Below are 23,186 nucleotides of genomic sequence, written 5' to 3'. Positions count from 1 at the left end.
AGATAAAGGGAGTGTGTATCGGAAATTAAGGATTTATGATTAAGAGAGCAAGGAAAATAAAAGTAATTACCGTTGTAAACCGAATCCCTTTTCATGGCCAAAAGGTTGAAAGATAAATTGTTATTATTATTATTATTATTATTATTATTATTATTATTATTATTAATCACATCGTTGCTTATGATGGCAACTTTTTGCCGAAGAATATTATTAAAGACATTATTGAATGGATCTTTTTAAATCATTTGCAACGAAAATTGCAAAACCATCCGACTATTGGTATAGGAATTTCTAATATGTATATATATGTACGTATATATTGATAAAACAGTATATAGTCTGTCCAACGATATGAGGTAGTAAACGTAAACAAAATTTGATGCTACCAATAGTTGTAGTCTCAGCAATTAAATTTTGTTTACGTTTATTATCTCGTTTCGCTGGATAGACTATACCACGGTCGTACATGCAAGTCTTGAAACTGCCGTGTTGAGGAATCCACGGTTGTGCACGCAGATCTTGAAATTTCTGTGGTGAGGGATGTCACGATTATGTGGCGCTTCTCAAAATCGCCACCAACGGCGCTACCACAGAGTAGTCAGTACAGTAGAAGACACAAGATCATCTTTTTGCTCCCTCTTAAGCAAATTTTAACTATAAATAGAATTATTTATGCATAAATAATGCATATCTACTTACGAAGCACTATAAAAATTATAAAGAATTCGCTTGAATTCCACCAAGCGTTACTTGGTTGAAATTGTTTTGACTACTCGACATTAGCGCCCGGTATATGATGGACAATACAAAAAATTTTCTATCCTCAAATTTGGAACTAGTCTTACTTACGATGTAAAATCTATTACACCGTGTTCCCACCACAGGAGTTTCCAGACCTGTGCATGCGACCGTAGACTATATCTACCTACTGTGGGACTATACACACATACACATACATGTAATGTACTACCTAGCGCTACCTTACTGTTTATGACAAGATGTATCAGTCATGTGTTACATGTGATATTTAAACTGTGTAATGAAAATACGAAATATTTTTTGTATTGTATGTATTGTATATTTTAAAGTTTAATTGAACAGTGTCAAATATTAATCAAATATAATTAATATGGTGTCATATTCATCAATTAATTTAGTAGATTCAATAATCGACGAGGTTGCATTGGAAGGTTTGGATGGAATTACTATAGAAGGTTAGTATAAATATTAATATTTACTAGAATATATGTACATAATCTTTTTATTTTGTGAAAGTAAAAAGTTCTCGGATAATATATACATATTAATTTAGTGTCTTTATATTACCCGTCACGTCTAATTTCTAAACTTTCATAAATATTATTTTTTAAATAAAAGTGAGTTAAATTTTATTTTAAATAAATAAATTTAATAAATATGTCTTGTAATTTATAACTTTTTTTCATTTCAGCACTATGGTTACGTTTAGCTCATCGACTTCACAATCCTTTACCATTCCCAAGATCATTCATGACTCAGATATGGTCAATATGCGTACAGATCAGAGAATTTACATTTTACAAATTAGAAACTCCAAGGGAACCACTTGTAATTTTCGATCGCTATCAGTTTGTGGATCCTGATTTAGGTATCATATTGGAACCAGTAAGTATCTTGACCAAAATTCGAATAAACTAGTAAATTATCAGACTTGTAAGAAATTATACATTTGAATAGGAAAATGTACCTCCAGATATTTATCCACATTGTCCTGTGAATGATGTTGCAAATGGTATTAAAGGATCTTGTTCTACTTATAATACTCGGGAAGATATCACAGGACTTGTAAGGAACCTTAGCTTAGAAGAAGTTACTAAAAGATATGGACAAAAATTAGTTATTGTTGCATCACAATGTGCTAGAAATCATGCCCTAATGGGGGATGAAATATCTCCAATACTTGAATTAAATATAAAACAGTATTGTTTTTTAGAAAGAGTAGGTAGATCACGATATCATGGCGAAGTTACTCAGGGAAAACTTAGTCTCAGTGCACTAAAAGAAGATTCTAAAAGCTTATTTTATCTTCGAAAATTTTTATTACGTTATAAGCTAATAACGAAACAAATACATCATCAGAAAAGTGATAATTATGGTTGTAATGGAAGTCTGTTACATCTTCCAAGGTTTTTTGTTGAAAGAAAACCAAAAATGATTTTCTTGGCAGAAGAAGTTATCAAAATTCTTAAATCAAAACCCAATTATGTTGCAGAATATGATGAAATAAAACGTGAACTGCAAATTGAAAAAGCATTAAGCAAATTGTTTAAAACTTCATTTTTCCAAAAAGTTGTAAAAACAGATATTAGAATACCATATAGAACTTTATATCCTAAAGCATCACCAGAAGAATGGCAGCAAAAAAATGATTCTACAAAGGAGAAGAAAATTAAAGTAGCACAGTTATTAGTACCAAATATTAATATCCTTGAAGCATGGAATAAAGATGAAATACAAGATGAAGATGAATCTCAAGAGATAAATATTTCAAATCATAGATATGGTGTGCCATATTTGAAACAAGCAAATACAATAATTGAAGATAATAGAATTGATGGTGTATGCCAAGGAAGTTTGGCTAAAATAATGGGATTAACGAAATTACAATCACGGACGATTTTGCGAAACATAGTTAAAACGAATATTGTTGCTACTTATATGAGTGACGTTGGTAGACAAAGGCTTGCAAAATATGTATCGAAAAGGTATGAGAAAGCTAGTAAGCTAAGTAAACAGTTTGAGAAAGAAATGCATAAAATTAAAGAACTTACAAAGCAAATTACGACTGAAAGTGATAGCTTGGAAAAAACTAAAACGATTATAAAGGAAGAAGAAAATACTGTTATTAATGATGAAATGGAGAGTGTAGAAAAGGTGGTTGAATCTGATATTGTTAATAAGGATGACCTACCAGAAAAACGGTTGTACGCTGACAGAGTAGAATTACAAAAAACGTTTTATGTTGTTAATCGTATATTATATAAATATCGTATAACAAAACGCCCAAATAGATATAAATGCATTTTCTCTAACTACTTATTGGATAAAATCAATAAAGTTCAAATGAAAAAAGAAAATTCATTCTCTAATAATATGTTACTACAAATTTCTGAATTATCAAAGAATGAAAAGACAGTAGCTGCATATAAAAATATAAAAGTTGACATAAAAGTTTTTAAATCAACAAATGAAGAAAAACCAGAAAATGAAACATATGGATTTATGGAAGATATACAAAATAGTGAGAAGAAAAGTGTGACAAATATTACATATAGAATATTGCGAAGAGCTAATATGATTATGGAATCAGTTAAAAAACATCGGATCATTGATGATATGACAAAGTTAATGAAGGTAATATAATATAAGTAATTATGTAATATGTTTGCTTTTTAATCATTTTTATTAATCGCTTCTCATTTAATTTTAGATGATATATGAGGAAGAAGATAAAGAAGGGTATGATGTAAAAATCGATAAAAAATCGTTAATAAGATTGCTACAAAAGCTTGCAAAAGATAATTTAGTGAAATATATAAAAATAACTCTGAGTGGAAATGGTAAAGAGAAACATTTAACATATATATGTGATCCAAACATTGATGTTAATAGTACCATTATTCAGTCAACTGTGGAACAAGCAAAATTGAAATTCTTTTTCATGACTTCTCAAAGACCTAAATCGTCTCTGAAACATACAGAAAATACAACAAAATTTGTATTAAACAAAGATGTTAATGATGCACACAAATTTGAAACTGATCAATCTCCATTTCAACAATCTACAATAATACCAACAAGTTCTAAATGTAATTCTAGAATATCAAGAAAATACGGATATAGTCCGAAATTTCTTCGTATGAAAGCATTACATATCTTTTTATTTTATTTGGTTTATGAACATCCTGGTGAACAAACTCTTTCTAAAGCGGAACAAATACAAATTTTACGAGATAATGATTTTAACATTACAGAAGAGTTAACAGAGGAATTCAGTACGATTTATACTAAAGATATTAGCTGGAAAATGTTTGTTCCGCCTTTGCCACAATATAATGGTTGGCCTCGAGGATGGACATTAATGTGTGACTTTCTTTTACGACTTCCTTTATCGATATTCTTGAAGATTCATTATGTTTCATTTACAATACCAGAAATGGACAAATATATAAATCATCCTATTCGGAAACATTATTTAGTTAGAGATTTACCAGTTGATATTCGAAATTCTTTGTTCTATGCACGGAAGTATGTATTCCATATTCATGAAACTGTAACAAGATTATGTTATATTGGATTGGTACAGTTTGGACCACAAAAATTAAAAGAGAAGGATCAAGTATTTATTTATGTGAATCGTCGTACTGAATTACTGGATACAACATCTTCTACTCCTAGTTATCATGTAATTGAAGATAAACAGTATCTTGTAATCAAATATAACTTTACCGAAATTCAGGTAGTTGAGAAATACTGGTATGATATGTGGAATACATGTATGAATACGCCTTTAGGCGGACGACTTGTTGTTGAAGGAAAAGATATAGTGTTAGAGGATTTGAATAAGAAAGTTGATATGATTCAATCATTGGTAGCTCGCTCTCCAGAAGAAGCTGTCAAATTTGATACTGGCAAAGTACCTGGAGATCGCAAAGGTGCTGCTGGAACAGATTCAGCATGTTTTGCTTATCTTAAAAGAAATTGGAATTGGGGTTTTTCTAATTTTGAAGTCCGGCAGAAAAGGAAACAGCAGAATATAGTTTATGAAAGAGATTCGTATCTTTCTAAAATAAAGGCAAAACCTCTTAGATTTACTGAATTTTCTGGTTTAAAAACAGTATCTGGGCCTCCTTCTTTAAGTGCAACAGAATTCAAAAAGAAGGTACAAACTAAAAATAATGAAGATTTGGATCAGCAGAACAAATATGAAGCGTTGACGTATCAGCGAAGCACGAAGCAAAAATCCTATGTTAGAAGAGTACAGCCTCGTAAATGTAGTGGTAAAAGACGAACAAAGTATGACGAGGTTGATTATCGAGCATTGCAACGGATGCACAAGTTACGAGTAAACTGGAAACCATACGAGGATAAGATTTTGCTTGTTTGTAAGGTCGCTATGGTATATTTTTGTCCAAATCCACGTAAACAAGCAATAACATTTTCTACAGTAAGAGACGTGCTACGGTCATATTCATACAGTTCACACAACAAAACGTCAAAAGCTTGTCAACGACGACTTTTATATATGCTCAGACAACAACGAAACGTTGATACTGTTGCTTTAGGAGTTGAAGAACTCAAACAGAATTTTTTCCTTAAAAAGCGGTTTGGTGGTATTGTGAATAAACTCAAAGAAGGACATAAAAGCTCACCTGAATATGAGAAGCAAGTTACAGAGGCGTTTAAATCACTTGTTGCCTACATTGCAAGGAAGTATTATGATATCTCAGATGGTGGATCTAAAGAACCACTGCCTGTACCAAAAACAGTGCAAGAATTTAATTTATTTTACAAAGTTGTACATCCTACAAAACCATTCTATAATCGTGGTTTCACAAAAGATATTCAAAATATCAATGACATACACTCTGCAGTCGTAAATTCTGTCATTAATAGTTCCATGTGTTGTGGAAAAGATAGAAGATCCTGGACATATCAATTATTTAAAATATATCAACAATATCCTGACATGTTGTTAAGAAATGCTCTGACAAAAATTCATAGTGATCAAATGGTTACCATTAAAAAGAATCACTTGCCTAATATAAGAAAACACGGTAATTATATGCCGATGAGTAGTTCTCAGTATCAATTAAGTAATACTTATATATATAAATTTCATACTAAATGGCCATATGCTTTATTCAAAGAATCATATGATGTTTTCTATAAACTTAGTAATTGGTATTGTCATAATGAAATGAATGATCAAAGCAAAACATCAGATAATTTTAATGGCGTTGAAATACTCCCGATTACTGGTGGTTTAATAGGAGCGATACATGATTATATTGTACAAGATAAAATAGATTTTGATATTGAAATACCTGATCAAGTTATAATGCTTGATCCTAGATTAAAAGAAAAAGATGAAACATACTTTAGAATAGCTAAACGATATCAAGATATATTGGCTAATTTGGATAATTTGAAATTTATAAAAGAATTTTCTTTGCAAAACAGTGGTACAATGATTGATCTTGAAAAGCATGACAACAAAAGCTTTGATGCCCATACTGCTACTATACATTATAATGATGTACATAATGTTGATGGAAAATCAGATAAAGATGGTTTCTCGGATTTAGATACAGAGAAGAACACACATTTACAAGAATTTGAAAATGAGGAAACAAATTTCAAAGATTCGAAACCTTTTACTGATTGTGACGAAATAAATTTCAATATTGATGAGGAGAACGGTCGTAATGTAATTGATGATAGACAAAATATAATTAAATTTCAAGATGGAATTAAAATTGAGTTAAACAATGACGATGTCAAGCGTTCAACACTTTGTGATGAGGATTCAATGATGGAAACAGAAGAAGATAAAATATGTACTGTTGATAATCCTAAAATAGATAGTACGGTACAAGTAAGAGATACTGGCGAAAGTTTACATAAACTGCCTGAATTTGAAAATGTGATTCATGTACAACATAATCCTGTATTATTATTGGAAAGTACAAGTAGTAAAGATGAAGATAGAATGTTAAATATTGAAAATTCATCTTCATTCCATTTAGACCTTCAATTGAATACGGACAAAGAAAATAAATTAATTACATCTGAGAGAAAAAGGCGAAGGAATGATAATGAAGACATGTTTGATTTAGGTAAACCTGCTCAAAAGAAAAAAATATTAGATCATAAAATTGTAGATGCAGAAGAGAATGAAGAAGCATTACGAAGAAATGATATCATTTTGATTGAAACACCAAATAAAACACAAAATGAAGATTCAAGAGAACATTCTACAAAAGAAACAATTGAAATTAATGATGTAAAATCTAGTAATGAACAATATATTTCGAATAATGAACGTGAAGTTTCTTTACAACCAAAAAAGAGCAGTGGAAATGGTTTTACACTTGTTAGTGATATCCTAAAAAATATTCCAACAGAACAGAGTTATTTGAATTCATACTGCAAGATTGATGATTCAGATGTACACAAGCGGTACACTCGTATAGCTTTATTGCGAATGAGAGAAGAATTAAGCGAACTCACAGTAGCAGATAGTCATCATGCACATGAATATTTTGTTGTAAATATGTTCAAAGTTTATTATTCTTTATATCGATCAAACTCACAAAAAATTGACAAAACTGAAGTCTTTAAAGATCTATCAATACCCTCAGATCTATTACCTTTAAGATTAAATGCTATAAATGACTTAATACAAGAAATAAATAAATTTGCAGTTTACCCTAAAGATGGTATTTCATATTCTGATTTCAAAAAAAAATTGCCCAATAATTGTTCAATGGATTTGAACAATATGGAAGCAATATTTAAATTTGTATGTGATAAAAAAGAACTTGGAGCTACTATCCAAGAGTTGATAGTAAGTAAAAATATATCTACATTTTATTTTAAAACAAATAGAATTTGCATCTTGCAAATAAAGTATCTTACATTAGTTAATTATTGTTTTATTCATTTTGATAGGATGAATTTGAGGATACATTAGGAGAAAATGTATACCAAATCGTTTCTTTTCTTACCAATAATCATCTATTCCTGCGGTCCGGTGTAACTACGGTTCGATATATACATCATCGTTATGCTGATTCTTGGCTAATACATTCATATAAAATAAGCCGTCTTGAAAAAGAATCGCTTATACCAATGCCTAAAGGAACTGTGTATGTGACAGAATCTGGAGAAGCATTAGACAAAGATAATGATGTAACTATGATAGAAGAAATCAAACAAAATCTTACTATACCATTAGAAAATGAATCATTCAAAATTGCTGGTGAAAATATAGCTGAAAAAAATATTCAGTCAGAGACAAAAGACAATGATGAAAATATGAATGAAGATTCCACTAGAGATACATCTAGTCATAGCGATGAAGAATACAACACAGAGATGAAGAAAAGGATATCAAGAAAGAGGATTAAATTACTACCCCAGAAAGATAAACTTAAAGATGTGAAACAGTTAGATTTGAAGTAAATGGAGTTATACAATGAAAGTTAAAATTTATTAAACTCAAATTTATTCATTTCAATATTTATTTTAAATACAGTCAAGTTATTCAAGATGTTAGAGTAGATGATATTTAAATATGCCTCATTTATGTTTCAGTAACAAACAAGAAATAAAGGTAGCTATAAAACCATGGATTCGAGTAGATGGTGTTTTAAATCGTAGGGTACTTGATCGTATGTTGGGATCAATTTTGTCATACTGTTTAACACATCCGGGTATATCGTTATTAAAAATACAAAATAGATTTGTCCCTGCTCTGCAACCATATCATACACGAGAATTAGTCGAGGTAAGTTATATCTTTCTTAGTACTCATATATCACTACATAATTTTGCCTTTCTGCTTTCTATAATAAAATTTTTATAATGTCTTATAATATGTTTATGAGGTAGTTGTGTTGGTTTTATAGTAGAATATTGTTCATATTTATGTGTATAATTATGGAAATATTTTATGTAGTTTGTATTTCTATTAAATTTTATAAAATTTATTTTTTTGAGAGATATTTGATATATTCTTTGCAGATATTGATAAAGTTGGGATGCTTGGACAAAATACTCTTGAAAGAATCACATGTGACATTATTTTCAAAGCCATCACAAGTTAAACCAAGTAAGTGCTTACTGCTGTTTTAAAAATAACATTTCTTCTTTACCTTTACTTCCTTTCAGAGTCATTAAATATGGCTGTTTAATGTATTTAAATTGTATATTTATATTTTTTATATAGCTTGTTAAAAATGTATAGGTTTTTACAATTAAACAATATTTTCATTAGTATGTTATATACAAATTGAATTGATTTATTTATTATTTTTTTCTAGAGATTGTAAATAATGATTGGGCTATTGATGAAGATATTTTCGTTGAACCTACAAATGGAGCAATGATAAAATTCGGAATATTTTTAAGTACCAAAATGTATAGTACAGATTTTATTACATAACTAGCAAAATTAAATTATTGAAGTTTAAAGAATGAATTAGACTGATATATTACACATAGAATTTTTATTTTGTAATAACTTTTGTTAATTACTAATTTGTTAATTTGTTGAAAATGGAGCTTTTATTTCAATGAAGCTACATCATTGTTTTTTATTTTTTTATTTAAATATAATAATCATGAAATATTGAAGTATCTAATATTTAAAATAAATGTATTTAGTGTGCAAAATATTATGTTGTAAAATAATATGTTGATAGATAAATAATTTTAACATTAAACGTACTTATTTCTCCTAATAAGAAAATTAGAAAATACACAGATAAAAGAATCATATTTATTTTAAGATTATATAACATTACATTTTATATTTTTTTAACTCTGCATTCAAGAACTTTTTCGGTCGGGCGTAGCAGCTACTCTAAATGATTTGGCGTATATGTGACGCGTGTCTTACAGCTAGCGTAAAATGATTTTATATACAAATTAACTTACAAAAACATGATATTCTAATAATTTATCTATATCTACTAATATTATTTATTATGTATTAATTATATAGTAATATTAATTTTTGTATTTTTTGTATGATAATTTATAAAGCATTCACCAAGATTGCATTCTTGAATATAACTGATCCCATTTTTCAATAGTTCAAAATCAAGTTCATCTTCATTTGAGCTAATTTCACTTCCGTAAACCATTTTTTTAGGGTTTCTAAGCTATAATAATTTTGCCATCCGTCGTTGAATCCGATCTAACGTTGGAGACGTTGTCCGAACAATAGTTTCGAAGGGATTTGAGATTAAATATTTTATCTCCATTTTAAAATCTAGCACTTTACGCTTTCTAACAAAAGACATAAAGAGCTAAGGAATCAATTTAGAACCAATGTTGCACTCTCACCAATTGGAGATGTTGAAATCTAGCATAAACAGGGACTGTCGCCTCTCACTCGCCACAGGAATTGCAGTACGGAACGCCGTGGCGACTGAGAGTCGCCTCTCGAGTGCAAAGGGTTTTAAATGTAATTAAATTATATAATGTAATATATATTTTATGTTATGTTATGTATTAGGTATATTAATACATGTATATAATAAATTCAAAGCTTGCAATAATATTAAAGATTAATAAAAGTACAAAATATTTATAAAATATGTAATTTTAATAACCAGTCATAATAATTGTACACCAGTAGCCATATTTTCATATGTAATAAAATCACAAAAGAATTTAATCAATACATAAATTAAGATTAACGTAACAGATACTTATATAAACGAATTATTTTGAATAAAAAATATTTTCTCGATTTTTGTTAGAAAATATAATTGGGAGATAATGTGATAATTATGATATAATGTTTGCTATATTGAAAAATATTTATATTAATCATGTAAATATATTTTTATCTCAAATTTTAATTGTGGAAATTTTTTAATAATAAATGTATCACTTTTTGGTGTAATAACATTAACAATAATATACTTATATAGACTTACATGATATAACAATAACAATATATAGTAAAATATAGGTACAGTACAACATATCTTTATAAATGTTATTATTACAAATTATAAATGCATAATAATTGTAAATGAATGTACTATAAGTTATATATTATACAAAGTTTATGTTATCACCTTGACTTACATAAAAACTGTTATCTGTGAGAAGATTTGGGTTAAAGTTGTATGGTTCCAAAGATCAAATAAATATTTTCTAGGTAATTTTCAAAGCTGAATGGGAACATATGTTCCTTTTTTGTTTAATGAATCATATGCTTTTAAACATATCTTTTATATAGAATTGTATTAGATTTTTTTAAATAGAACTTTTTAATAGAAATAGTTTACAAGAAAAATGAAATTATGAAATGAAGATTTCCTTACTAATGTTAGATATATTTATAGGAAGGTTTCGACATAACGATTATTTACATAATGACATTTTCTAAATCAATAGAATGTCTTCATATCGACCATTGTAGCATAATGTACTTAGCTGTTGTAAGCAAAATTAACAACAATTTTCGGGCAACAACTTTTATGGAGTAATTTTTTATGGAGTGTCTTGAGTAATTACAAATATTGTTAGAGTATTATACCGATGAATGTAACGACGTATATGAATATTTTCATTATTTTTAGTAATGAAGATATATTAAATTGTTGATACAAGAAGTTTAAAGTTTTAGGATATTATGAGATCTTTTTTATTCAAAACCAAAGTAACAGAATGATTCAGTTCCTTTAAATTTCAAATGAATCATGAATCAGTCTTAATAACAGTGGTTTTATGTAAAATAAAATAGGATATATTTTAAAAGAATTTAATAATATAATCGGAATGATTAATTCCGCAGCAGTGATCATTTATGTTTATATTATTAGCTTTAATAAATTTGGGCAGAGTACAAAGGCTTGATTTTAATATACAAATATTTTTAAATCATTTTGATTTTATTTGAAACGAATTTTTAAATTGATTTTCACTAATTGCAAGAGTGATCGCGCAAATAGTAATGAATGATTTTATTTGTATGTGTAATTTTGGATGAGAAATTACAAAAATTGTTTGTAAGATTTTTATCTTAAGAGACATAGTATCTAATAAGTAGTGTTAATGTATTGAGTTTGGAAAGTATGCCATCAACTTCTGAAAACCAGATCAAGGATGAAACTACTAAATAAATTAGTAATCAACATTTGTATTTATTCATATGATCTATGACATGTATATTCGTAATTACTATGAATTCATAAAACAATTGTACAACATTTGTAACAATACTTTTAACAACGCCTAAATTTCTGAAAAATTATATTCAGTTTATGTTACAAAATAAATATTTTATTTGTGCTTTCGGTTACGTATAATTTTATATTAGTACCTTGTATGCATTTACAATTTTTTAAGTTACATATGCAAGCTTCATATAAGTTTGAAATAAGAGTCTCTGTTTCTTTTAAATATTTATATAATTTTAATTTACATAAACGTATATAAAAACATTGATTTTTCATGCAGAATGTATTGCTAGACGTATAAATTTAGAATTTTAATATAAGATGATTTAATGACATACGTCATAATATACACATATTATATTAATGTATCTAATATGTATTATAGTGTATATATGTATATTATTACGTATATGTAGTACAAATAAGCACAACTCCAACCCAGAAAAATAAATAACGTTCATTTCTTTTTTAAATAAAAAATATTTCATTCTGACTTTAATGCGACGTATTTTGTATCTTATATATATATATTGAGAATTCTAAAAAGTATAAATTTATATAAAAATTATATATAAAAAATAATAGTGTAAAATTATACAATTTAATTACTGCTACAATTTACCCCAGCACAAAGCAATTTTTTGATTTAACATAATGAAGATGGAAAACCTCTTCACTTCATACGTAAAGAGTTGCAGCAAAAATTGTTCCCATGAGATTTCTTTTTAATACAGGACAGAATTTAAAAACGAACTTTCCCTTGTTGTATCTGGTCATAAATTTCGGTAGTCAACAATTGGTATCCAGATTTTTCGTTTAAATAATATAATTTATCTCCTATCCTATTTGGATTGTATCCTTCATCTACAAGATCTTTTTTTTTCAATTTGAATGTGCCTGAAATAGTGATTAAAAATGGCCTTTCTAAGTTAGAATGGTTTAAGCTTATTATATTTAATTTATAAAATAGTAAGAGTGTAATCTGCATAACGAAATGTATTATTTTTCGAGATATGAATGAAAAATTGATATAAAAATAAAAATATTTATAAAAGATATTATATAAGCAATTAATTTTATAATTTAAGTATAATTTTGAAACAGTTAAAATAACATTCATAAATAACAAATGATTAATTTACGACTATTGATAAAGACGATTTTAATATGATTATCAAATGAGTTTAATAGAGATATATATACAAAAATACCTGTGAGATCAATTTTCGATAAAATCCTAATAAATCTAGGTACCGCGTAAGTTGCTAAATGTTCCTTTAAATCAACTGATAATTTATTAATGTCTAGCGTAGCTTTTTCATCATATATTGCTGCCATTCCAGCTTTACCTTCAAGGCCTGGAATCTATCGAAAAATTGTATGGAAATATAATTAAATCTACAAACTTATAGTGCAGAAATAAAGAGTATTTAAAACTTATTAAATTCCATATGTAATACATATACTACATATATAAATAAGACATATATAACAAATATTCTTTATTAAAAAATAATAGAATAACTATTATAGAATATTATTTTTAATATTTTATTTACCTCAACTCCATATACAATGCAATCTTTATAACTAACAACATTACTGATAATAGCTTCGACTTCAGATGTAGACACATTTTCTCCTTTCCATCTAAAGGTATCACCTGTTCTATCCTTAAAGTACAAATTACCAAATTCATCTGCTATTAAAATATCACCTGCAAGAAAGAAATGAACAAAATTTAGATGACTATTTGTATTAGTAGTTTATAATATTTATTGTATTCTAATGGAACAGTTGCAATAAAGAAATATAACGCAGAAATATTAAATAGCTTTGCTTAACAAATTTTATATTCTACAATTAAGTTAGAATAAATTTATACCAGATATAAATGCTGAATCGCCTTTGGTAAATACATCATAAACTATTTTTTTTTCTGATGCTTTCTGATCTACATATCCTAAATATGCTCTGAATGGATTGTTTGGTATAATTTTTCCAATAAAAACACCTGGTTCATCTGAAAATGATATAAGAAATTGTAAGGTGAAAAAAAAGATAGTTTCATTACAATTCAAAATGTGAGGTGAATGCTTTAATTTATATTTAACGAAAATACTTACTTGGTTTACACAATTGACATAAACCTTTCTCATTCCTTATAGGTTCTCCGTCAGCATTGACTTTTATAATGGAAATAGGATAAACTGATGGAACAATTCGAGATACAAAACCAATAGCTCCAACAGTATTGTCGATATTTACTAGAAGAATAGGATATGAAATGTTAATATCATACAATTACTACATACATTAATAAAATATTTAACTACTTTTTATAAATTATATATATTTCTTAATCGTGTGAGCATATGCATATTTTTACAAACGTACATTATACAGCATATAAAAATTCTGTTATTTATTATTCATGACTAGATTTATTACTATTATTCATTACTTTATTTAAAACTGCAATTCATTAAATATTTCATTGGATAAAGCAAATTATTTATTAAGAATAATAAAAAATTAATCACTCGATTGGTCATTTAGTACACAAAATAGTCGTAAATTTCAATATATTTTTATTAACGATTGGTATAGATAATAGGAATTCCTACCTATATTAGCGTTGCCTTCTGTTGCTCCATAGAATTCAGCAATTTGTGAAATATTAAATCGCTCTACGAATTCGCGCCATATTTGTGGTCTCAAACCGTTTCCAAACATCACCCTAATTTTGTGTTGCTTGTCTTCCGGTTTTGGAGGTACAGCTAAAATATATCTACACATTTCTCCAATATATTGACCAACCTAAAAGTTAATTATATCTATTTGCTTTCACAGTCGTATTTCTTCAAGGATTAATTCTCTTTTTGAATAAATATCGCAGTGAAATTTAAATTTATTTTCTTTCAATAACGATAGAAGAAAGTTAAAAAGCATAGAACTTACTGTACAATTATATTTGATGCATTCAGCGAAATAAGCGCTTGCTGAGAATTTTTTTCTAATTACAACTGTTGCACCATGAAGAAGAGCTGCACCAACAGCCATTACACCACCTGCAGTGTGATACAATGGCAATGGTGTATAAATTCTATCCGAACTCTTAAACTTTGCCAACATAAATATACCAGTTGCCATAAACATAAACCTAGAACGAATTAGAAAATCAATTAAATAGCATTAATTACAATTTATGAGAATTTTAATATTTCTTACCTAGAATTGGTTATAACTGCTGCTTTTGGAAGACCAGTTGTGCCACTGGTGAAAATATATACTAGTTGATCGTGGTAAGCACCTTTTTCTTCAAAAACTGGCGCAGCCGAAGAAACGTTGGTCATAAGAGTATCCAAGTCATTGTCATTTAATTTTGATGTCTTTGAATTTGGTAAACTACCGATTCTATACAATGGAAACTTTGGGTCCAAAGAATCTATAATATCTGATATAGCTAAAACAATTAATAATTATAAGATAATTATAAATTACTAAATATAAAATATATGTTTTTAATAAATATGAAAGTTTTTGGAACGAGGTAAAATTAATTAAGAATGTTTAGCTAAAACAATTTCTTCTACACGATGATTCAAACATATTCTGAATACGATTCTTTTATCGTAATAAAATTATACTTTTGATTGTACTTTAGAAAGTACGTATTTCATTAATTTATTATCGAAAGCTTACGATAAAAGTATGAATGTTATTTATATAATTCTTTTAGTTTGTCCTTTTCCATATAAGATATCTTCATATTTTATACAATCAACATTTTTCGTATTCTTGTTAGAGGAAGAATATGTGTGAAAATCCGAACACCGTAAAATTTCATAATTTTTACATCAATAGTAAGCAAGTGCATGAGTACAATGTCTGACAATAAACGATTTGTTCCTCCTTATGTTTCCATGCATACTAGGTTTTCCTCTTACATCATAATTATGTAATAAACATGTCATATGTTTTAATAAGTTCAGTGCATTAAAAGTTATATCGAAGCAAAGTTCATCGAAATTTTAAAATTACTCATTAAAAATACCCATCTTCTATTCATTTAAACAATGTATATTTAAGTAGTTTTTAATGTTTTTGATGTAATAAAAGATAATCTAATTTATGATTCTTAAGTATAGTTTTGAATCTAAGTATAGCTTATACTTGAATTAGGAAAATTTATGTGTACGTATGTACATACATATTTAAAAAATTCTTATTAGAATCTTTTTACAATTAATTTACCAGAGATGGAAATTATTTAGGTTTGAGATGGTTTTACTTGGAGTAAAATATACTATAATTTTGTTGTAAAAAATCACGTGCCATTTATCTTCATCTTCAAATCTGCGAAGTGTCAGGATTTATAAATATTTATTTAGACCTGTAGTTGTGGCGATTTTGAATGTAACTTTATGTTAATTCATTTTTTGCTACCGTTAATAATATTAACGTAAATCGAGGTGACAATACCATACGACGTACGCTGTATATGAAAATAGATATAAACGATAACATAACTATAATAGAAAGATTAATGTAAGAATAATTTTTAAAAATTAACGAGAGAGCGCAAAATGTGATCTATTAAAATTTTGTAGAATACATTTCATACAGTATATTTACATTGTTTCTAATTATATTATTATAATGAAAGATTATTTCTTGATCTGTAAGAAATTTTTATAGAGAATCCTCGCAATCTTTATAACGATAAACATTCTTAAGAATTCTTTTCGAATCATTGGCATTGAAATATTGCAAGTAATAATTGTTATCAATAATTTCACAAACATAACTGAAGTTTATCGACAATAACGATAAACGTAATATAGCCACTAGAGTTATGTAATCGTTCATAAAATAGAACTCGAGTCCAATCGGCTACGACACGCAACCGAACACCCAATTTTCTTTCATTCTGGGGTAGTTAGTTCTATTTCCTATTATTGCTTCAATCATTGTGACCAGAGTTATTAGCTTAAAGGATCCACACGCAATGGAAAATAAATACATGTTTCATTCTCAAACGAAGAGGTGACAAATTATATAAATTTGTACGAACAACAAAAAGCATGAAACAATTGATCTTAAAATTGATAAAAATTATTTTAACGATATACGTATTAATTTATATGTGTTATAAATTATATCTGAAATGTAAACTACGACAAGCATAATGCTTAATTCTTTATTTAATTTTAAATTCTAAATCTTCCAATTTCTGCAATTTTTCCCAAAAAGTATATAGAATTAAATATTTATAAACGTAAATGAATGATGTATTTAGAATGATTATTTTTGATTATAATTTAAAATGATTATGAATTTAGACCTTTCTTTGATTCGATCAATGAACCTTGCTCAAATTTATATCATATATCGATCAGTACTCAGATAATGTTATTTAAAGAGATAAAAGTGATTTTGAATTTTTATCGAAGAAAAGAAATTTTTAATATTGCACTTTGTTGCCAATTCAGTGATAATCAAACACTCTCGTTTATGATAGTTTTTTGTTAGATTATCAGAAATATCTATACGATGTAAAAATAAGGTGTTAAAATGAAAATACAGATAAGTGGAGACAGATAAGTGGCAATTATAGCTTTCCCTAAGTAATTAGTAGAGATAACTGATAGATATGGGGAACGGAGAACAAGAAATCTTTATCAGACAAAATATTTCATAATTAGCCATAATTACATAAATCTTCTTTTGTCATTTTCTTCGTTAAATTTATATATTAACTTATAGATTGTTTAAATATTTTATTAAATGTAACCGTGCGAACAGAATTTAGAAGCCACCATAAATTAGCGTGACATTTTATTTGAAAGTAGTAAAGATATTAAATTTAAATATTCATGCTTGAGTATTGGCAAATTCTCTGTCGTGAATTATTAATAAATAATAGATAATTAACGAATGAAATTCTACTTGTACGAAACGCACTATTTAGCGTGCACTTGGCCATGTGCATATTTTATACTGTTAACCCTTTCACTACGTCAAGCTGGCCCCGTTTGCGGCTTCAATATACAAGACAGTTGGATCGTGAGGCTATACTTTGTCGTAAACAGAATGTAACAACATATAAACTGTTATTCATGTTATTTCGAGTCAACATGTAACGAATTATAAATAAACAAATTTTTAAGATTATTTATTACTGTAGTTTTATGTGAAAAATTTTCAAACAAGAATATAAACATTACATTAAAAATTTTACAATACTAAAGTTATCATTGTATACTATACACGGTGAGAAAGTCTTGGAAGGTTTTAATTAGAACCGTTCCTAAAAAGTTTGTAAACTAGAAACAATTACAAATAAGTAACGTTATAAGGAAAAATATCTAAAAATTCATTTCTATGTAATATCACACGGATTGGGCTATTAGGCAGATAAAATGTTAGTTATTTACCCAAAGTCATTGCAGATATCAACCTAAAATTTTCAGGTGTTAAACGAAGCAGAGCGGCTAACCTTTTTAGGGTGTAAGACATTGTGGAGGTGAATTTTTTAAGGATGAAAAGGGTGCTAGCCCTATCTTTTTTAAATGGGATGAAATATTCATTTTCAGATATTCGAATAGATGTTATGAAACCTAACAATCTTTATATAAAGCATGTTTTTTTCATTTTACATAGCTAAGGAGTTATAGCGGAAAATAAATTTACGCTAAAGAAGATCCGTGAAGATGTCGAAAGATACCAAAAGCTTATCTTCTTATTACTGTAAAACTTCACGATTCTTAAGGAATGAATATGAATCAATCGAAATGAAAGGATCGAAAGATAAACATTACTTTTGAATAAATAAAACCTTAGTTTTAATTTGAAAAATAATTTTTGTTACGCTTACCATCGGTGAAATCTGCTCCATAAATAAGAGCTTGACACTTGGACACATTGATGCTATGCTGAAGAGCAGTTTTACGAAGGTTGGTGTTAAGAAGTGGTATTATTACTCCCAGTTTACTCAGACCAAGCCAAAGGGCAATGAATTCCACCCGATTCTCCAGAAGTATGCCAATGACATCGCCTTTACGATATCCATATGTTTTGAATATCGTGGCGACTTTATTACTATAATCCTCCACCTGAAAAATATTTTATTGAATTTTATTAGTCTGGGTAACATGTCCACACAAAATAAAGGAAAAAAGAAATATGAACATTTTCAAATGTTACAAATGTCACATCATAATGTATATCTGACATTTGTGTATATTTTTAAATATTAGTACTCATAGATATCCTGACATTTTAGCCAATTTATAGTAATAATACATGAATGTTAGCAAAACGTATAACTTAATGACAAGCTAATAATCAAAAGTAAATATTTATCGTCTCTTTATAGGAATTTAATTATTTGGTTTAAAGATTAATGATTGTTCAACCATTTGCATTTTTACGTTTTAAGGTCTTCGAACATGAAAGTTCTTGGAAACTAGAAAGATATTATTGTATAGATGTAACTGTTCATTTATGGACAAAAGAAAAGTATGCATTTAACTATGTAACGGTAACAACTTTACCAGCCATAGCGAAACATTCTGAACTACTATACTTATACCCTTAGATAGAACTGTTATCATTAAAAAATTAGTATTCAGGTATTTTTATCTGAAGTCTAATATTATGACTAGACAAGCAGGTAAAGACTTATGCTATAGATAATAGACATACATATATAATATATATAATAGTTAAGAGTTAAGTGCTGGACAGTAGACATGGAATAGTAAAATAAGGGTAAAATAAGATTGTGTGCGTGAGTGGATGGATGTGTGTGATTAAGTGAGAGTGCAAGGCAATAGGAAAAATAATTGTAAACTAAGTTCCTTTCGCGGCCAACAGGCTGAATATAAACTATGCTACTACAATCATTAATATCATATTTTCCATATTGAAAGGTAAATGATAGTTTATGAATATTTATGTATGTTATCATTACTGACGTCGGAAATTGTTCTTGGTTAATTTTAATGTTCATTAAAATTACTAATAGTCAGTATCTAGCGTTAACAATCACTATGACGATAGCTAAAAGCAACTGGAAAGAACTTTTGGTTATTGATAATGATTACTGATAAATGGTAACCAAAGCATAATTTCACCAAGCATAATAGTTATATCTGTAATAAAGTAAAAAGAAATGTCTGTTATCAGCAATGGCACTTTGCACATTAAGAAATTTTAAACATTTATCTTAGTTATCCGTAATGAAAACTATCTATACTAACATTTGAATTCTTATACCATAGCTTTTTAAATGTTATTAATTAAATAATGACTGCCGAAGTTAAAGGTTACATCGTACGACGAAAATTATATCTCTATATATATCATAAGTGAGAGTGTAATTGTAAGATTAATTTTATCTTTAGCATAGAATTTGTAATATGTGATATCTTTTAGGAAGGGTTCAATAACCCATGAGTTAAAGTATTTTAGATTTATTAAATCATAAAAGTTGTCCAATTTTCTGAACGGAAAGGAAATGAGTCATATTTTACGTTGTTCATCTCATCCCAGCTTATTTATAAGAGCTATGTACATCCTCTCGCATTTTTATCATTATAGCTGTTATCAAGTTGCCCTTTCGCGTTATACCTTTTCATATAATGCAAATATAAACGATTGAACTATCATTAAAATAATCTGATTGAGTAATTTACTAATTAGTTAAATAACATATAGTATTATTATAAAGTATAATTAATAGATATGAAAAAAATGAAAATCGAAAATGAAACTCAATCGTGCCGAATATTAATATATATAATATAATAATAATAATAAAATAGAACAAAAGTTGTCAAATACTAATTAGAAAAAAGGATGATAATAAGGAGACTGAATAAACTACATTTATGTTAACAGATATTTTTGAGTTTCTTTTTGAGCAAGAATGATTAAGAATTTTGATAAAATTTACCTGTTGATACGTCCATTCTTGATCTTCAAAAATGAAACAAACTTTATTTGGATGCCGACTAACATGTTGTCGAAATACATCGGCGATGCTTCTGTTCTTCCTCTCGTGACTGCGGATAATCCAAAGAACTTTTATATACCGTGTTATAGCTCTGAAAAAGTTAAAAATGTTTACGTTAAAATCATTTATCAATACATATATATGTATGTATATTAAACAATTTTTTAACATTTCGCTTATAAATCATAAAATAGATTTTTAAATTTTATGAAGAGTGTCTATACTGAAAAATAAGTCTCCACTTTTTAAAATTTATAAATTTTTTTCAAACTTTCTAACAATAAATAAATTCATTTGAAGAGAGTGAAATACATTACGAAAACAAAAATGGAGAACATGATTATCGATACTTCGTTGCGTATTTCGTAGTGAGAAATACAGTGGAGAAGATATCGTCATTGGTTGATATCATTATTCTTTTATCCTGGCCCTCAATCGATATCATATTCTACCATTTTTATAATTAAATGTAAAAATATTAATTAATCACTACAGTGATCTCTTATTTTGCTCATAAATGCATCTTGTTTAAGAATATACGTATTCGAAATATTAGTAATTAAATATTCTAAGTACCTCAAACAATTAATGCAAATATATTACTGTATCATATTATTTTATTACATTTATTATTTTCAATTTACACACATAATTAATATATATATGTAATACTACATGTAAATTAAACAGCGAACATACAACTCAATTGAATTGTACTGTCATCCTTATGTAAGAAACCGAGATTTGTTCACTAAACAAATAGCGTAATTTGTTAACACCAAATGCACATATTGAAAAAATGGCAACAGTAGAAAATGAAAATTGGTTAGTAGCAAATTCTTGTTAGGTAAAGAAAATATGCATATTACATAATGCACGTCTCATACATTTCTCACTTGATCTTAATAATTATGCGCGATGACGAACAAATACTTTGCATTGGGAATATCAGTATTAAAATTAGTTTTTGTAAGTTTTATAAATATGTAAACATGTTCTTATATTGTCATTATGGTTATGTTTAGAAAAAGACACAACTATGAAATCATCATTGTACAGCGTCAACTATGAAAGTTATACGATAACAAGGATTCAGGTGATTGATGATTATCTTCATATTATACAATAAGAAATATATATATTTATTGTAGGAAAAAATCAATTAATTTTAATTATTTGATTTTAATTAGAGTCTAATCTATGATTCAAATTGGATTAATATTTCGCAGTAATAGATTTTTTAAGTAATCATTCAAGTAATTACAATAACTAATAGTAACCAATTATAATTAACATTATGAACTGTGAGTAGGTATACATCAACGCATTATATTTTAAAAGCATCGTATGCAACATAAACTTTGGATTTTCTGCTTCTCTTAAGATTTTACCTACAAATCGATCCGAAAAATATTCGGACACAAGTATAATTTGAATTATTTTTGAAATTTCAAGATGAATCGTAGAAGTAAAAATACGTTTTTGATACCAATGATATTTATATCAGATAAATATGCTAGCCACTTAACCATCTGATTTAAGGGGGGGTGTAAGGTTAATTCGTACAAAAATAAGGCATATTTTTGTGAATTATTTGTGACGACACAGTTAAAATCTCTTTATTAAAACCAATAGTACATTAAAGTATGACATTCGAAGAATATTGTATAAAATTTTCACGGAGAAATATTAAAAAATACGGCAATGGCAGTAATTATTCGGAGGTGTCGGAAAATTGCGGTGCCCCTGATAACTTGGTGCTGGATCATCTGAAATCGAAAAATCAAAGTTCATTCGTTAGGTAACAGACTTCCACAGGTAACGCTGGGAGAGTTTTTCGAAATTTCAATTTTTTTTTTCAGGGATAAATTAGCCGACTTTGCGAAAATTTGCAGCTAATTTTCCCTTCAAAGTGTTCTAAAAAAGTGAAAAATTGAAATTTCGAAAAACCCTCTCAGCGTTACCTATGGAACTCTGTTACCTAACGAATAAACTTTGATTTTTTGATTTCAGATGATCCAGCACCATGTTATCAGGGGCACGGCAATTTTCCGAGATACCTCCGAATAATTACTGTCATTGCTGTATTTTTTAATATTTTTCCGTGAAAATTTTATACAATATTCTTCGAATGTCATACTTTAATGTACTATTGGTTTTAATAAAGAGATTTTAACTGTGTCGTCACAAATATAAAGAGA

At 27.6% G+C, this 23,186-nt stretch overlaps 2 protein-coding genes and 1 long non-coding RNA gene across 3 annotated transcripts in view; 2 read left to right on the top strand and 1 right to left on the bottom strand.

The window, feature by feature from the left end:
• Positions 1-519: 519 nt before the first annotated feature.
• Positions 520-9,294, top strand: LOC100742940 (general transcription factor 3C polypeptide 1). The gene is made up of 9 exons (XM_012382594.3): positions 520-1,098; positions 1,129-1,214; positions 1,451-1,644; positions 1,717-3,393; positions 3,470-7,609; positions 7,714-8,222; positions 8,359-8,551; positions 8,788-8,875; positions 9,087-9,294. Exons 2-9 carry the CDS (start codon positions 1,130-1,132, stop codon positions 9,206-9,208), a joined length of 7,008 nt encoding a protein of 2,335 aa, XP_012238017.1. The 5' UTR covers positions 520-1,098; position 1,129; the 3' UTR covers positions 9,209-9,294.
• A 192-nt stretch (positions 9,295-9,486) lies between these two features.
• On the top strand, positions 9,487-10,217 carry LOC117151355. Its single transcript, XR_004461211.1, has 2 exons — positions 9,487-9,871; positions 9,920-10,217. It is a non-coding gene; the product is annotated as an uncharacterized LOC117151355 (long non-coding RNA).
• A 2,328-nt stretch (positions 10,218-12,545) lies between these two features.
• LOC100747240 (long-chain fatty acid transport protein 4) overlaps positions 12,546-23,186 on the bottom strand; it is a 30,287-nt gene continuing 19,646 nt past the window's right edge. Inside the window, exons 5-14 of the mRNA XM_012382659.3 lie at positions 20,926-21,076; positions 18,844-19,081; positions 15,195-15,429; positions 14,925-15,126; positions 14,591-14,783; positions 14,090-14,230; positions 13,849-13,986; positions 13,523-13,680; positions 13,175-13,328; positions 12,546-12,860 (exon numbers count right to left, since the gene is read on the bottom strand). Of these exons, the coding sequence (XP_012238082.1) occupies positions 12,706-12,860; positions 13,175-13,328; positions 13,523-13,680; positions 13,849-13,986; positions 14,090-14,230; positions 14,591-14,783; positions 14,925-15,126; positions 15,195-15,429; positions 18,844-19,081; positions 20,926-21,076 (1,765 nt within the window). The 3' untranslated portion in view covers positions 12,546-12,705. The remainder of the gene's footprint in view (positions 12,861-13,174; positions 13,329-13,522; positions 13,681-13,848; positions 13,987-14,089; positions 14,231-14,590; positions 14,784-14,924; positions 15,127-15,194; positions 15,430-18,843; positions 19,082-20,925; positions 21,077-23,186) is intronic.

The sequence above is a fragment of the Bombus impatiens genome, unplaced genomic scaffold, assembly GCF_000188095.3.
Source record: "Bombus impatiens unplaced genomic scaffold, BIMP_2.2 scf_0155, whole genome shotgun sequence".
NCBI classification, from domain to species: domain Eukaryota; kingdom Metazoa; phylum Arthropoda; class Insecta; order Hymenoptera; family Apidae; genus Bombus; species Bombus impatiens.
The sequence above is the reverse complement of the archived record's forward strand: the minus strand, read 5'-3'. Positions and strand labels throughout refer to the sequence as shown.

Coding starts and splice junctions, on each gene's coding strand:
- LOC100742940 (XM_012382594.3), top strand. CDS start 1,130: ATGGTGTCATATTCATCAATTAATTTAGTAGATTCAATAATCGACGAG. Junction 1,645..1,716: donor TAGGTATCATATTGGAACCA/GTAAGTATCTTG, acceptor ACATTTGAATAG/GAAAATGTACCTCCAGATAT. Junction 8,223..8,358: donor GTGAAACAGTTAGATTTGAA/GTAAATGGAGTT, acceptor TTTATGTTTCAG/TAACAAACAAGAAATAAAGG.